The sequence below is a fragment of the Ambystoma mexicanum genome, chromosome 1q, assembly GCF_040938575.1.
Source record: "Ambystoma mexicanum isolate Mex_15411 chromosome 1q, UKY_AmexF1_1, whole genome shotgun sequence".
In the NCBI taxonomy this organism is placed as follows: Eukaryota; Metazoa; Chordata; class Amphibia; order Caudata; family Ambystomatidae; genus Ambystoma; species Ambystoma mexicanum.
In genome coordinates, this window is record NC_090922.1 from 613,801,117 (window position 1) to 613,817,788 (window position 16,672).

Consider the following 16,672-nt stretch of genomic DNA (forward strand, 5'->3'; position numbering starts at 1 on the left):
ACTTTTTACAATGTACATTTCATTCTTAGAACCATATAAAAACCTCCCCAAAAAATCTCCAAACTAATAAGCTTTTAGAGCATACTCACCATTCAAACATCAATTTCATAAATAAACAGTAAAAGCCAAACTTTCCTCAAAGAAGCTAAATAGAAAGGGGGGGGTGTATCCGTTAGAATTCTCCAATCATTCCTTAAAAATATATTCAATGAATTTCAGTGTGGCTAAAACCAAACTTAATTTTTCCCCAATTAAAAACATCTCCCACCATTCAATGGCTGATAGGGATTTTATCGTCGCAATCCATGTTTCCAAATGGCGTGTGCGAACGTCCCATAAAGTACTACAAAGACGCACTAAGTGAAATAATGTTTATGGGGCCTCACTTTCCCCACAGAACCTACAAAATGAATTACCTTCTAATAACCTCTCATGCGCTAACTGAATTTCTCTAGTGGGAAGAATGTTAAAGCGTCATCTCATGAATATTTCTCGATAGTAGGCTGAGAGGAGCTTTTGGCGTTAGGAGGAGATAAGAATTAAACCTCTTCCTGCCTGGATCGCTTTTAACACTAATTTATTTTTGGCATAGGAAGCTTGCATTGTTATACAATCCCTCTCTGGCAGTCTTTTCATTTTTTTTGCTTTTAGTGGATTTACAATGATCATATCTAAAGGGATATCACACTGATCTAAATGTGTCATACAGCGGGCCTTCCAGGTGGCAAACATCCCATCCCATGTTGATTGCTCCTAGTTTCTCAAGATGTCAAAAGGGAGTGTATTATCCACCAAGAGGCAGTTTCTAAGAAGGGAAATACTTTTCCAGGCTACGATTGACTCCATTGATTGGAATCCTAGTTCCATATGGATACAAACCACAGAGCGCGAATTAGGTAATCGCAATACTTTCCTCCAAAAGTATCCCACCAATATCCCCCATACTTTGCAGGTTTGGCTCAAAAGTGATTCAGCCCTATAAGTGAGGATTTGGACTACTTTTTTGCTTATAAAAGGTTATAACCGGGAATAAAGAGAAGGATCCGTATCTCCTATGTAGAGCTACTCCGTGAGCTGTTAACCTCTTAACTTTTAATTGCAGCATCTTATATTGGGCTTGCTCATTGATGTTTTTATTCACCATTATACCCAAATATATAATGGATACTACCACTTCTAGTTTTCCACCCCGACCCTCCATGAGAAAGCTCCCTTAGTTCTCCTATGAGCAGATTACAAGACAAGGACCTTTGATTTTTTTACATTCACTCTCAAATTGTTTAATATACGGAAACCCATAAAGGAGTCTAGCAGATGTTGAAGTCTGACCAGGGTTTGGTCGATGAACACCAAATTATCAGTATAAAGGATCCACATATTGATTCTTGGTGGAAATTCCCAAACTGTTTGTTAGGATTCTCCCAAATGCCATATATAATGATTAAAAAGAAAATGAGCACCCTTGCTTTAACCCACGATATGTAAATATTCTCCTACAGAGAGTACCCTTATCTGATAGTCTAACCTGGATTGAAGTATTAGAATAGAGTGCTTTAATTGCTTCAACGAGTCCCGGGGGTCATCCCAACTTCAAAGGTTTCGCCCATAGCCTCTCCCGACAAACCCCATCAAAGGCTTGTTCTAAGTCCATAAATGCCAGGTAAATATTAGACTTGGACGCAGTAGCTTGATGCTTCAGCAGGAGCACATTTAATGAGGTACCCACTCCGTTTACAAACCCAGTCTGGCGAGGGTCAGAGCGCCTGTTGTAACTGCCCAATTGCTTAGCTCTCGCAGTAGGACAGATGCAAAAGCCTTACCTCTAGAGTCCAATAAAGCTATTGGGTGATAGTTTTTGGGTCACGGCGCCCAGTCACCCCTTTTAAAAATTGGAATCATCACTGCCTCTCTCCATGATGCCGGGATCTGCTAAGTTGCCAACATTTGAGTAAAAAGTTTAAAGGTGAAATCTTCCCAAGAATCTAGGTTTTCTTTTATCATGGCATACAAGAGAACATCCGGCCGCTGCCCTAGATCTGCTTAACTTCCCCAATATAGTTTTGATGACCTCTAGATCAAAATCCAGGGACCACTCGACCCCTTCAAGTGCACTGTCCCCTTCTCTCATATTGGTCCCTGCATCAAAAAAGACTGGTGAAATGCTCCACCCACTTATCTTCCGAGACTTGACTGATAGTAGTCGACGTTTGAAAGGTTTCAGCATCATTGATTAGTTCCCAGAGGTTTCGAGTATTTCTTTTACATAAAACCCTGAGCATATGCTCAGCATCATGTTGCCGTTTACCAGCTCTAGGAGACAGAAGCCAGTTACGATACTGTTGCTTCCTCGTCTTAAATAACAGACCGCCCTAGACGATATTTAACTTCTTCAGTTTCCTCATATTGGTTTGCAACAGTTTCTTAGCCTCAACACCTCCCCATTATATATGTGTCGTGCTTTGAAAGAGGCTTCGTCGATCAGGCCTTTGTTAACCCCAAAATCACAGAGTATCCATTCATAATCCACTCCATTAGGATTATTCGACATAAACTGGCAAAGCGCCCAGCAACCACCTGGACCTCACTATATTTGATCTTCACTCTGTTTCTACCCCAAGATTCCCCCACGGGATTGGACCATATTGCGTTGGAGTCACCACAGGCCACTTCCCAGCTAATAACTAGCAGGTTATGGTCCCTTACAGGCATGTCTACAACCTCAAATTTGCTAATTGCCATTTGCACATTCTTTGAAACGAAGCAATAATTCAGACATGCCTGTTGTAACCCTTAGACCAAGTACACGCTCCTGGCACATCTCCTTTCATCTGCCCATTTAACATTGATACGCCACGCTCCTTCAACTCAGTGGCCCAGGAGAGGGCTCTCTATGATAGGGATGAATCTCTTGGTATCACTCCATTGGTATCCAAGTAATGCCAACTAAACTCCCGGCACACGAAAATGCGTGGATTAGTTATGTCAATGAGAGCATCATCTAACAGATACATCATACAATCAATAAGCCTCTCAGATGAACACATATTCACACTGCAATACATGTTAATAAGTAAAATTGTCAGCACATCATCCTTACTAACAATTAGGGGTTCCAACAGCAACATTTGAACACAAGGATTGGACTGGTTAACTTTCTTCACCCTCAGATTGCTGTCCATTTTCACCAATGTCAATAAACCTGAGCCATCCTTTGCACGCCTTGTTTAAATATGGCAGTTAGCCATTGCACATGGTTGTGAATCTCAGTCATGATTCCTGGAGGCAAATGATGTCATACTGACCCAGGCCCAAGTTGTTATTAGAAAAAAGGTCTGCAAAGCCTCTCTAGTTCCATGATCCAATTATAAGAGCCTCCTTTTTGGCCCAAATCTGGCACTAGTGTTGACGCGACTCCACCAAGGCAGTATCCAGACAGGACCAGTCCTTAGAAGGCACTGTTCCAACCACTGTCTACTGTACCCTTGTTTGACCTTGAGTTCTTCCACCTGATGCTCAATCAATCGTGACTATGAATGAAGGCAATATTCCAGCGCCAGCAGATTGAGGAGCCAGATTCCCCTTCATCATCATCATCAGTTTTGAGCCATGTTTACCAGACAGAGAACCCCTCATTACTCATTACTGACCTTCTAAGTTCCTGGTCAGCAGGAATCTCTTTGGAGTCAGAGTAGTCACTAAGCTCGAAATCAAAAGGAAGCAGTGGTGTCACGCACTTCCAGTAGAGCCATCTTTATCAGAGCTGAGTTCAAGTGAAGAACAACCCAATCCAAATGTTTCTCGTTCACAAGCTGCACCATACAGATGTCATCAGGAGTTATAAAGCGCAATTTCGGAATATGCTGAAATAAATTCATCACATTTTTACAATTTACGATAGATGGATCCTCCGTTGGAGACAGATTTTCCAAGTAGCTACGATTGTCCTGATAGATAGTATTGTTCCTAATTCAACATCCATGGTGCCGGTCTCAAAAATGACTTTTTGTTTCAGATTGATTCTTACGGGATTCTGGGAGAATAACTTCAGTTCGAATTACAGAACTCTTGTCTGGTATTTTCACAGCCAAGAGACGCTTCCTTTTTTCTTCCACAGTTCTGAAGGGGAGGTTGTCCAGACCCATAGGTCTCCATTTGTCATCACGTTCTTGATTAAACGACAGTCAAACTGAGGGTTTGCCTGATATCTGTGTCACTTGTCTGTCCATCTCCACAAGTTCGGAGGAGCTCAAGTTTCCCCAGTCATCGAGTTCTTCCTCTCTGGCCATTGTATCAATTAAATCACTCACGCAAGACTCAGAAATCAATTCTGTGTCATTTCCTTCCAATTGATTTTGGGAATAGCTAGCAGATATCACTGAGGCATTATCTGGGCACAACCCCATCAGTTTGGGTGCCACCAAGATGTCATTCTTGGGGCACTTTGGATTTGGGGGAGGGGATACAAATGGAGGGGATCACAGGTTTCTTAAAAAAGTCCTGGAACCATTTGATTTCCGTTTTCACCCCATTTTCATGTTTTTTGTTTTTTTCACTTGCACATTTCCTTTCCCCGGCTTAGATGCATCACCATCATTTATTTCCTGTGATTGAAAGATAGAAAAAACATTCACACCAATGGGGGCTGTGGCTTCTGGACCATTTTTGGATTTGGTCGAGGGACCCACTTCAATTACTTGGCAGTCCAAGGAACCATTCACCTGTTGTCTTGGCAGTAGAGTGCTAGGAACTGGATTGGACCGTCTTACTATTTCTTGAGGAGAAACCCCCAGCGCTAGACTTACGTAATTGGGCTTTCGGCAGGATATCTCTATATTTATTCTCTGCTCATGTTTAAATTGGCTTCTCATCCACTTGCAATCTTCAAGCAATGCTTCCATCAGCGTTGTCTTGTCTGATTCTTCCTTCGAGCCAAGTCACATAGTCTGTTCTGCCAGTTTACTGAGGTTTCGGCTTCTTTATCGAGCCTATCTGGGACCTTAGCCACAAAACGTTCTACATAGCTAAGTTTGGAGTGAGTCATTGCTATCAGAGCGGACGGGTCTTTCAGGGAATAATTCAAGTCCTCGTATAATTTTGAGAAGGGGGCCAAGTATATAGAGAGTGCCAACCATAATATTATTTTGTAATTGTGACAGGGCCGCAGTTGAAAGACCCACCGGCCTCTCTGTAGCATGGAACACAGAGTCCCCACATGAAGGTTGAGATGAAGTTGTTACCGAGCTACTGCTAATACCTCGATGCCCCTCTCCATTCATAGGCCTGCTAATCAAATGAGGAGCCGAGCAGACATTACCAGCCTATAGCCTGCCCTGCAAGCAGGATTCACCTCCTTCAAGTGGTAGTTGCAATTCCTGAGAATGATCTTCAGAGCTTAAGCCTCTGTTCCTGTTGTTTGTACACTGTCGAAACTGTTCACCCAATTTTTCTTGTATTTAGCCGAACTCAGCCTTTTTTGCGAGGCACTCTGAGTTGCAAGATCTAGTATATCTCTAGATGGGCGAGCCACCAGGTCAGAAGATTTAATTTCCCCCTGTTTGGGGATGGCAGCTGCCTAGCATCAGGGGTTCCAACATACTCAGGAAAGGAATTCCATCTATCAGTCGCCAACAGAGGGAGGGCGGGATCAGTCCCCTCCAAAAATATCCGGTCCTGACTCACCATGATAGTTATTTTCATTCAGTTCATCCCATTTGGGCCACGAGTATTACAGCCGTAGTCCATGCGATCACAAGATGGTACACAGACCTCAGGAGGTTTCTGCAAGGGACCCTCATGCGGCGTCTCCATATTTAATGGGTTATTAACGGATATCAAAGGTGATCTTTCTCTGGAAGTCTCAGTAAGCAGCAGGCCACCATTGACTTGGATAGTCATGGGAGGATCCTCCATAAGCCCTTTCCCATTTACTACTAATGAGGGGTCCCTCTCTTCTCCCCCCATATTAAGGCATGCATCTTGGCCATAAACAATCGGAGCAACAGTGGGGCTCACAAACATGGGTGGCTGATCAGACAGGGGAGATGCTTCTAGCATTCAAACCTGCTGGCGTGTCCTGACCAACTTCAGACCCGTTGTAATCTGGGGAAGAGAGTTTGTCCAAAAATCACACAACCCGACAATCACCACAGCCGAAGACCCAGTAAAATCGATGGCTCAAAAGTAGGCAAAATCCAAAGGTGTTAAGATTGTTAGGCCCCACAAGGGCTATTATGATATTTTGCCCCCTATTACACTATAGTAGTTGTACCACTGGGCCATATTAGGTAGCCCTTCTCTGTATTAGGTAGCCCTTTTTTTTTCTTTTCCCCTCTCCAGAAGATCCACACAAGTAGCGGTGAAGAGCTGCTAGGGAGGGGCTACTGGGAGCGGGGAGGCCGCCTTGCACCGGGGCGGGGTGGGGTGCAGCCTGGACTCATCGTCTTACTACTGGGGCTTACTAGGGTTCACCCTAGAGCCTCCCCTACTCACGCTCACCTTCCGATTTTCCCTCGGACTCCAGAATACATCACGCAGCAACCCCCCCTCACTTCTCGGTCCTCCAACCTCACACAGCCTTACAAGCTCTGCTTTACCGCACCTTGACTTGACAAACCTTGCCTAGCCTTGCGTGGCTCGCTTGGCTCTATTCCCAATGGCAGCAACAGGCAGGCAAGAGAGGAGGCAAGAGAGTTGAGGAAGGGACCTTCAAACATGCCAAAACGTGTCAAGCCGCACTGCTTCAGGAACGGCACGGCACGGACAATCAATCAGACAACAGTCGCTTCCGACACCATTCACTAATCTACTTAGGCATGTTTCATTCAAATCTGTATCATGCCGATCTTTTAGATCAGCGCCAAAATGCAGTTCAGTCTGCCTATTGCACAGTACAAATAACTAAATACAAATATAAATAAAATGGAGGGCTGCATTTGGCCCACGGGCCTCATGTTGTGCATCACTGATTTAGCCTTTCATGCGCCGCAAGTGAAACCAATTCATGAAGATCCTTTGCCCATGATTCTTTTCCACCACTTTCTATACCTGTGGATGGTCATGAGGAGTCTGACGTTTCAGATTTATGAAATGCTTGAATTTGTCAGGGTCGTTTGGGGCATTTGATTTATTGAAAGAGCTATACCGTTAGTGATGACCCTTGGCAACCAGCGTCTTTTGTTCATGCGCTCTAAATGGTGCACCATTATCTTCAAATTTCATGATAAACCTGGGACCCCGCGGGTGGGAGGAGGGGTGCAATGTAATGCTTGTGCTCATGACCAGCATGGTGGGTTGGTGTCGATGGTCCTGCATGATGGGTTTGGCTGTCGGGATTAGCTAATCAGTCAATCAAATTTATTTCGGATAACAATATATGAATAAAAGCAACATCAACCACAATATATACAAATAAATATAAAATCATAATACGATAATATACATATTAGCCTAAAACTTTAAAAAGGAGAGCATTCACAAAGTTAAATAGAACACAATCCCTTTCTAAATCTATTGCAGAAGAACAATGTGTGTATATGCACATACTAATATATCCATCTTCGCCAGGCTGTCATTTATCACAACATGCCTAGGTTTACTACAACACATCTTAAAGTGGCTAAAGTGCAAAAAAGTAAGGCAATAATGTAACAAAGAACTAGGGAAATTACACCAAAATATCTACCTGAATCCAAAGACCCCATCATCAAGCTTATACATACCCCCCCTTACTCTATTTTCTCATATTTTCCAAGCTCTACGTATGTAAAAAGACAGTGCTGAAGCCGAAGTCAGAGAATGTATGTTTAATAAAAAATAAAGTGCCGGTCTATGTTGAGTGAATCTATTATCTTTAAAGACGGGCACCAATAACACTGTCCTTAAAAATGCGTATCCAGGCAACTCCTCCACCTCCGCTTGGCACATGAGGAATCTTGCCTTAGCATGATCTTTTGGACAAGGTTTCATATAAAAGTATCCAATTCACATGAACTGGCTAAAATCATAAATCGCCTATTAGCTGGTTTCACAATTTCCATGGCCTCCCTTGCATCCCAAACCAAGGATTTCAATCTCTTTTTGATATCAGGACTCTCCAAAGAGTTAAAAAGATAAAATAAAAATAGGGGATTGCATTAATTCTTACATGTGTTTTACATGAGTAAACCATTTAATATTCTCCTCCCCCCTTTTGCTTAGCAAATTCGTCAGAATATGGTGAGTCAGTGATGCATTAGGATTAGACCATACCCTAATCCATAAAATATTGGTTCCAAAACTAGCTCGTCCTGGATAAAAGTAAGGCCTACCTCGTTGTGTGTTGCGTAATTCAGCACAGAGCTAGGGAGGGCCAACAATTTCTTCAAGAAAGAATTTTCTTCTTTCTGAATGGCCATATGTCAGGATTAGCATGGGTCTGGTGGTACCAGACCAGCAAGGGGATCAGAGTCCCTGGGAACAGCAGAGTATTTAGAGGCAGCAGGACTGGCATGGTGTTTGAGTGTGTCGAGAGCAGGAAAGGGCTCTGGGTCCTTCAAACCAGCATAGCGCCTGGTCCCTCAGAACTAACATGGCAATCTGGGTCATCACGACCAGCATGGCGGTGTAAGGTTTCAGAACTGTTTCATCAGTGCTAGTGTTGGACAGTGTTTGTGCCTTGACTGAAAGTATGTACATTGTTATGTCAATAAATAGAAGAAGTATGTTTTTTCCTTTGAAAGATATCTGCCAACTTCAGCGTGCTGACACCATTGTAGTATGGCTAAGCTATGGACTACTGAGTCTATCCTGCCTTACATTGACAATATGTTGCATATGCCCTCTTCCTCTAACTAGAGCAATTCAGAGTTGATAAGTTACAAAGGAGTGTGGGAGCCCCTCTCCTGAGAACGACCAGGGTCAAATACCCTGTTCTATGGAATTTCTGCCACCCAGAAGGGTCAACAACCACATTTTAACTCACTGCACCCTTCACAGAGGAGAATTAAATATATGAATATCAGTCATTGTCCCACCCACAAGGGCAGTCCAGCACCAAAATGATAGGCAATTCTCCTCTGAAAAAGAGTACCATCAGCAACCCCATGCACATGTTCAGGCCTAGTCAGGCCTTATCAGTGATGCAAATGTGTGCTTCTCTAAGCACAATGAGCAAGGGGTCCATGTCTGGCTTATCCTGTGTTACCTAGGGTGAAAACCCAAGTTTACAAAATTACAAAGGAGTGTGGAAGACCCTCTGCTGAGAACGATCATGGGTCAAATACCCTGTTCTATGGAATTTCTTCCACTCAGGCGGGTCTACAACCACATTTGTTGTTCGGAATATACTGAGAAGGATGACAAGAAAAGTCCAATCCAGTCTCTCTGAACGCTCTTCTTGTGCATCCTGGATGGGGGGGTTCTTCTTTCCCCTCCCACTATGCTGCAGTGTTCTACTAGGCTGTCTTGGATACACTAATTGTTTCTCTTTATAGTGCTCCTCTCTATTCTTTTTTTCTATGGTTTAGGCATACGTCATCCAATTTATGTGGACCACTCCCAAATGTTCAGACCCTTTTCTGATCATCTTCATGCTTCTATCCATGACTGTCTTATCACTGTCAAACACTAGATGCTCCCTCACGCATTGCATCTCAATTCATCCAAAACTGGAATTCTGTTCTTTCATGTGTCATCTCCCTTTTCTTGTTATCCTTCTCAGTGTATTCTCCAGGCCCTCACACCCCACTGCTACATAACCTTTTCCTCTGTCCATAATCTCAGTTCCATTTGTTATCCTTCATTTCCTTTTTCTTCTCATATTCCCTCTCCTGTTCACACCTGTCAGGTTTCCACTTTATAGTATTACTTCTCACACTTTCTGGGTCTTGCCGAAGCTGCTCTCTTATTTACCGCTGATCTGTAATGATGAACTGTGGAGCAGCATCTGTATGCTGCATATTGTTTCTGCTACAATTGCAGAAAAAAAGCTGGAAGCCGATAAGTATTTTTTTTCTCAAAATGTCAAAGTTGTCTATTGTTATAAATGTTATGACAAAACATATAAATAGTTAATGAATATGTCACATAAAAAAACAAATGTAAACGGTGTTGCACACTCTTAGAGAAGACCTCTCAGTAAAGATTAATAATCTTCAAAATACATCTTTATAATAATCAATTTTGTGTACAGTAAGATCACAAATTCAATATGACAAAACAATACATCTATAAATAATGATACATGTAATATAAATACAGCGATGACGAAGGCAAGAATACTCACACTGCTCTGAATATAACAAACAAAAGTCACGTAAATCGAACAGTGCAAACAATGATATATTCATACATCTAAACATATTGCCAAAGTCACAATATGGACAATTTCTGGACATATATTGTGCCATTAATCATAAATGACAAATATCCTTTCTCAAAGTTACTACTGAAGAAGGGTTTATTTAGGCATGATGAGGATTTTTGCTTCATTCTCTATATTTATAGTATATGTATCATGATTTATAGAGATATTGGTTTGTCATATTACAATTTTGATTTTACGGTACAAACAGTTGACTATTAAAAAGGTTTATTTTCTACATTATTAATCTCCACTGAGAGTCATTCCCTATCAGTCTACTGCACTGCTCGCATTAGTTTGTATGTGACATTTTCATTACTTATGAATAGCTTTGTAGCTGAAGGCCTGAAAGTTTGTGCACTCGTATTTTGAATTGAATTTGGTGCATTATTTATAAGACCTTAAATAGCGTTATTAAAAATACTCATAAATATGAACAAATATATAAACAGGTGCACCTATGTGGGACAATCATAGGTGAGAATGTATTAGATTGATTTTGCAACCATCACAGGCAATATAAGAAAACCTGAGTGAAAACCTATGCATTTGAAATTGGCACAATGGAATCGACCCTGCCATAATAATTTCTCAAGGTAGAAATATGTCTAAAAATGAGTTTGTTCATATGAAGAAATCAATAATATTTTAATTATCGTGAAATGAAAAACGTGCATTCCTAGAGATTTAAGTTAAATATTCATTGCATTAAATTAGGTATTAAAATGCAGCAATATTGCACTCAGAAACCTCGGTCAGTTTGTAATCAGGAGAATTGAGACTCTGCCCCCACCGGGCCATTGGGAGCTCTGATACAAGGCAGCCCCGTTGTTGATTAAAGCTGTGCTAGACCTTCTTTAGCTCCAATAACACAAGTATGTGTTCACTTTTACAATGAAGAAAGCAACACGTACCTGGGAAGGGTTATAAAGAGAGACACCTCCTGATTGTAGCTGAGGGAGATCGCCAGGGTTAAAGGTGGGAACTGGTGGTCTGTCCTGAAATGGAAATACATTAAAAGGAATAAAGGATGGCATTGTTTTTCAATGTGAATATCAAGAGAGTAAATGCAGTGCAAGGCCTGTTTTTCTCAGGTCAGGTTAGAGGGATATTAGTTTTCAGGTTTCATGGGCCAGATGAAGCTTGCACTGCCTGCACTATACCTGCTGCTCTGTTACTTACACCTGTTTAGCTAGTCTTGCATGTGTTAATGCAACGTGGCATTTGTACAGTGCTAATAGCACTTTGAGCTGTGTGGATGTGCAAGCTGAGTTGTTATAGGTTTAAGGCAGAGGGAGAATGTGCTATTTTATAGAAGGCGGCAGTGTATGTGTGTGTGTGGGTGTGCGCGCGCGCGTGCGTGTGTGTGCATGTGTCTAATACATTGCAAATGTTGGACTGCAACTACGTCAAGGGAACTTCATGGGATGGGGTATATGACAATTTGCCAACCAGCTATGCATGTAACATGACTTAAGAGGCGCATGTATACCCTAGTGGGGTATTTTGGCACTGTGAACAGATGTTTATTGTTACCCGACTGAATGACACTCATTGTATTCACCCTAGAAGGATGAACAACTGAATGAACTTACAGGGATTTGAACCTGTGTCCTATACTTGAAGTGGATGAGAATTAATTCTTCTGAGCGCAGACCCAGCCTGTACATATTGGTGATGTATAGGATGCGATAGATGAAGTCAGCGTTAATGCAGCGTTGCCTGCAAAGGTTGCATATTGACGACATATACATCTATTTCTTCCTATTACCTGACAGCTTTGTGATGCGTTAGGTTTCAGTGTCGTATGCTTTGGGCTATGTCAATTGCTGGCAGGGGCGTTGCTAGGGGGGGGCTAAGGGGGCTATAGCCCCTGATCTTTTGGTTGTAGCCCCGGATAGAATCTCAGGAGCTACAGCCAAAAGACTAGCTAGCCCCCAGTCCCAACAGTTCGGACATCAGCTTAGCCCCGGGTCTTTTCCAGACCTAGCAACTCCCCTGATTGCTGGTGCTGGGATGAGTGACTGGTCGGAATGTTTCATAACTAACCGGAAGGCTGTGGCTGTCAGTGTTTCTGTGGTATCAGAGGACAATTTTTAAGGGAGGTCTTTTCAAATGCCTACAATTGAGGGATATGTCTTCATTCTCTTGTATTTTATTGCAGTTGTCATTCATATAGCGCTTTTAACCATTATAAAAGTGTCAATGCGCTGGTGCTGGGAACGCCCTCGGGGACCAAAGTCCAAAGTGATGGAGTTCACAGAGTAGGATTAGAATTTGTGTGTGCATTTTTGCCCAATAAGGCTTAGCAGGGCTGGCCAGGCTCTGATAGAAGGCAACCCAAGGGATCAGGCCTGTGGATGGGTGCTGAGAGGAGTTTGGAGATGGCGTGAGTGCTAGAGACTCGCTATGTGTCCAGCATTCCCAAATTTGTCATATGTCTTCGTTGCATACTGATGTCAGAGGTGTTGAGGCATAGTCTGGTGTAAGTAGGCGGAACAATTATGTGACCAGCGAGAACAAATTTGTCGTAGCCATTGCTGTATTCTGATGTGTACGGGTAGCCATGCCTACGGCCACTGTCTACCGGAGTTGTGCTTTATATGTACTTAGCAGTTCAGGTGGGAGTTATTGTATGTGCACCCAGTCAAGAAGTGGCTTTCTTTGTCAATTCTTGCAGTTGCAATAAAACGGTTAGCGACAGTCTATGCTTCACAAATTGCAACTAGAGGAGCATGGACTATACTTACAGGCTCTTTCAGGTGGAGAACATGGTGTATTGTGTGTGTACTAAACCTTCACAATTGTTACCTTTACCATGGGTGGCCAAGCCTATATTTCATCCAGGAGCAATACCTGCCTATCTCTCAATTCCTTCCAGTGTGATTCCGAACTAGTTCCTGATTGCCTTCACGCATTAAAGCAGTATAAAACCCACCTGGCGTGAGACATGGCCATGGCACACAATTCTTCCCATGACAATGCCCCGCTGTACATCCCAATATATCCGAGTGCCATGGTGCTGTTGTTCTATCTCAACCACTTTGTCTCCAATTTGCCTGATCTCCCGCACGTGCCTGGTGCAGTGACTAGTCAATCCTGTAATATTTCATAGTGTGAAAAACAAGATGAAGGCCTGTGTTTCCAGCTGGTGGTGCTTGTGGGAACCAAGTTCATGATTGGTTGTTTGATAGTGTGTGAGATCAGGCCGCCGCGATAACGGCTCATGTGGACATTGAAAAAATAACTGCGTAAATAGGCTAGCAATCATTCCAGTAGGAGACACAGCAACATTAAGTCTTACAAGACAAAGGAATCACAGGCACATACATCTTCAATGGCATAACAGGAATCCTAAGAACTTGCACTTGTACTTGTTTCTTAGCTGTTCTGTGTGATGCAATATTTTGCCTGCTGCTGCCTTTGCTATATCTCTTCTGCTGCTTTTAGGCTCAAGCACTTCTGCTCTTGTGCTTGGGAAGATAAGCACGCAGTCCAGAATCATTTGCTGTATGCATGACGCTGTCCTAAGCTGTTGTTGCCTGTTCTGTTTAGTATGTTAAGGAAGCCTGCACTGCTTCTGCCTGAGCAGTGCGAGTTTCCTGCGTGAGTGAAGCTTTCACTGATGATGCCTATGGTCTACTTGTTTATGGCGATGCTGGTCCTGCTGTGCTGTTACTGGTTAAAGCCACGATTGAAAAGAAAACACAAAAGTATTGTATCAAATAAAGGTGTTCCAAGGCCCCTTAACCCCAGGCCCCCACACTTATATGATTGACAGATTGCTTACCCCAGGAGATATAGGAGGGCTCCTTGCGCTCTGTTGCTTTGATATATTACCTGAGGAAGTGAAAGCATTGACAACATGATGAAAGACTTCTAAACTGCTGAATCATGACATATGTATGCAAAGTTAGAGTGGACTAATTTTCCAGGTTGTGTGTAAATAAAGATGCTAAAGATATGTGTAAGGGTGTTAAGCTCACTTTAACACCTTTTATTAATATTGCTGGGCACTTTTAGGCTTTTCGAAGGTGGGGGCTGAGTAATTGGAGTTATGTTTCTGCCACCCTTTCCTCCTCTACCTCCAAAAATCACTTTATACACTGGCAAAAAGCAGGCAGATTCCATAGAAATCCATTGTAAACGCTGCCTGTCATGCGCAAAATGGCAGGCAGCGTTTCCTCTATTTGCATAGAGAAGTGCAAAAAAAGAGGCGTACAGGCGATTATTACCTTTGTTTTGCACTTTGAAGTGAAAATGATGAAAATCGCCTGGGGGGGGGGACTTGTTCCCTCATTTCCCCTCTGTGCAGTTTACACCTGGGAGGAAAAGGACCTCCAAGAAGTAGAAAGGAGGTGAGACATTTTCTGAGCAAGACATATTAAGGAAACTGTGATGAAAACACTAGGGATGGACTCCACAGGAAAGAAGATAGGAGGACCAGAGAGAGACTCCACAGGGAAGACAGCAAAGAAATAGTTTAAACAGAAACCAATGCACAAGACAAAGAATACATATAGTTGACGTCAAGAGACAAGGATTCATAAGATAGAGGTGAAATGGGCTACACAAAGGAGTCATCCTCAGACTGGTAGAAGAGACACAGTGTGCACAGAGAGGAAAGTGGGAGAAATACTCTGCATAGTGGTACAAAGGACACACAGTGGATGTGCACAGTAACGCACTATGAATGTATTTCTTTGTTTAATCCACCTCAAAGCAGTTTAAGAGCATAGGGGGGGAATACACAAAAGAAGGCCAATGTCCATTACGATGGCATGCGTTACCCATTCGCCACAAGAATGAGACTGTAGATTACTGCCATAGACTGTGTCCTTATCCTGAATGGGGAATAGTGATGCAGACTTGGGGCCTCATTTTCCAGTGCACGGAAATATACGGTTCCATGTGAGTTTATCAAAAAACATTTTTAACAAAAAAAATGTAAACGAAAAAAACAGCAAAAAATACAGATGTTTTTATTTTATTTATTTTGGAAGGTCACGTCCTCAAGCTCCACGTTTCCCTAGGTTTATAACCCCAACCTAAACCCTTCCCCACCCATTTTAATCCCTTACTCCACCCCTCTTATATATTTTGAATAACAATTCTGTATTTGTGATGGAGCCAGTTTTAGACAGCTGGCTAGTTAGAAGCAATACTGCCTTGGTTATCAGATGTCAATTGTCAAGAACGGTGAGTCTGTAAAGTGCTTTCATGTCTAGTTGGGGTTTATTCTCAGCCATGTGGAGGCACCAATTCATGCTACTCTTGAAGTTGAGGAAGTTAGTTTCAGCTAGCATGTTTGTTAGGAGGACATTAATGAAGATGGAGCCATGGGCATAAATGATTTGCATCCGGGGAAGGGCACTCAGCTAATAAGGTGGCTGAACAGGGGGCAAGAACACAATGTGCACCACACGCTGTTTCCAGCCACCTGAGGCACTTCTCCGGATGGTTTCATATTCATTGTGGGGAGGCAACATGTAGCCTCTCCCTGTTGCCACGCCATGTCCCCACCCTTCCTCCCAACCCCCAAAATAAAACATAACCTTTTCCACTCCTCCCTCCCGCAGCCACTGCCCATAGAAATAAAAAAAGGGACTACGCCCCTTTTTGTATGGCAGCGACCATCTTGTTAATCTTTTATGAAGGGAGATTGGGCTCACACAATACGCGCGCAGCCCATCACCTGTCAAAAAAATTATGAACCCAGGGGTGCGAATGGCTATCACCCCTTTGTTGGGGGTGGGCATGGGCGGTAATGGCCCAGAGCGCTCGCCAAGGCCCTTACTTTGCTCGGGCCTACCTATGCTCGGGCTGGTGGGCTATTACCGGCCATGTCCGCCCCCCCCCCCAACTCAGGGGTGTTTGTCATATTCATCGGGAGTGTGCACTGATAGCAGCAGCCACCCAAACAATGTCAATACACAGTTTGAAAATAAAAGAATTTGCAATCAAGGTTGTATACAAATACAGCCTGTTTAATCAGATGATAAAATGCAAATAATCCATTACGATACAATACAAAAACTCCCCCCTATAAAGAAACACAGAGACGTTTGAAAGGGTAGTCTGCGTGGAAGAGCAAGGGTTGTCAGGCAATTAGATTAGGCAACAACGTCAATGTTCAAGACTAAGTTCTTCAAAGGTCATGGGGACAGGGCCTCTTCACAGTACCTTTATTCTTGATTAGGGTGATCGACAGCATCGAGCTAGGCTTCTTGGTGCTTTATCTGCAGTCGAGCCGGTGTCAAGACATTTAAGTGCAATTCCAATGGCAGCCAACCCCGACTCCGTTTGAAGATGTAGGACTCCGGATGGGTTGAG

General features: G+C 42.9%; 1 protein-coding gene across 3 annotated transcripts in view; it reads right to left on the reverse strand.

The window, feature by feature from the left end:
- SEC16B (SEC16 homolog B, endoplasmic reticulum export factor) overlaps positions 1-16,672 on the reverse strand; it is a 705,720-nt gene that overhangs the window by 19,103 nt on the left and 669,945 nt on the right. For all 3 annotated transcript variants that reach the window (XM_069641151.1, XM_069641150.1, XM_069641152.1), the window contains 2 exons: positions 14,130-14,179; positions 11,254-11,337 (listed from right to left, as the gene is read on the reverse strand). In XM_069641151.1, coding sequence (XP_069497252.1) covers positions 11,254-11,337; positions 14,130-14,179 — 134 coding nt within the window. The remainder of the gene's footprint in view (positions 1-11,253; positions 11,338-14,129; positions 14,180-16,672) is intronic.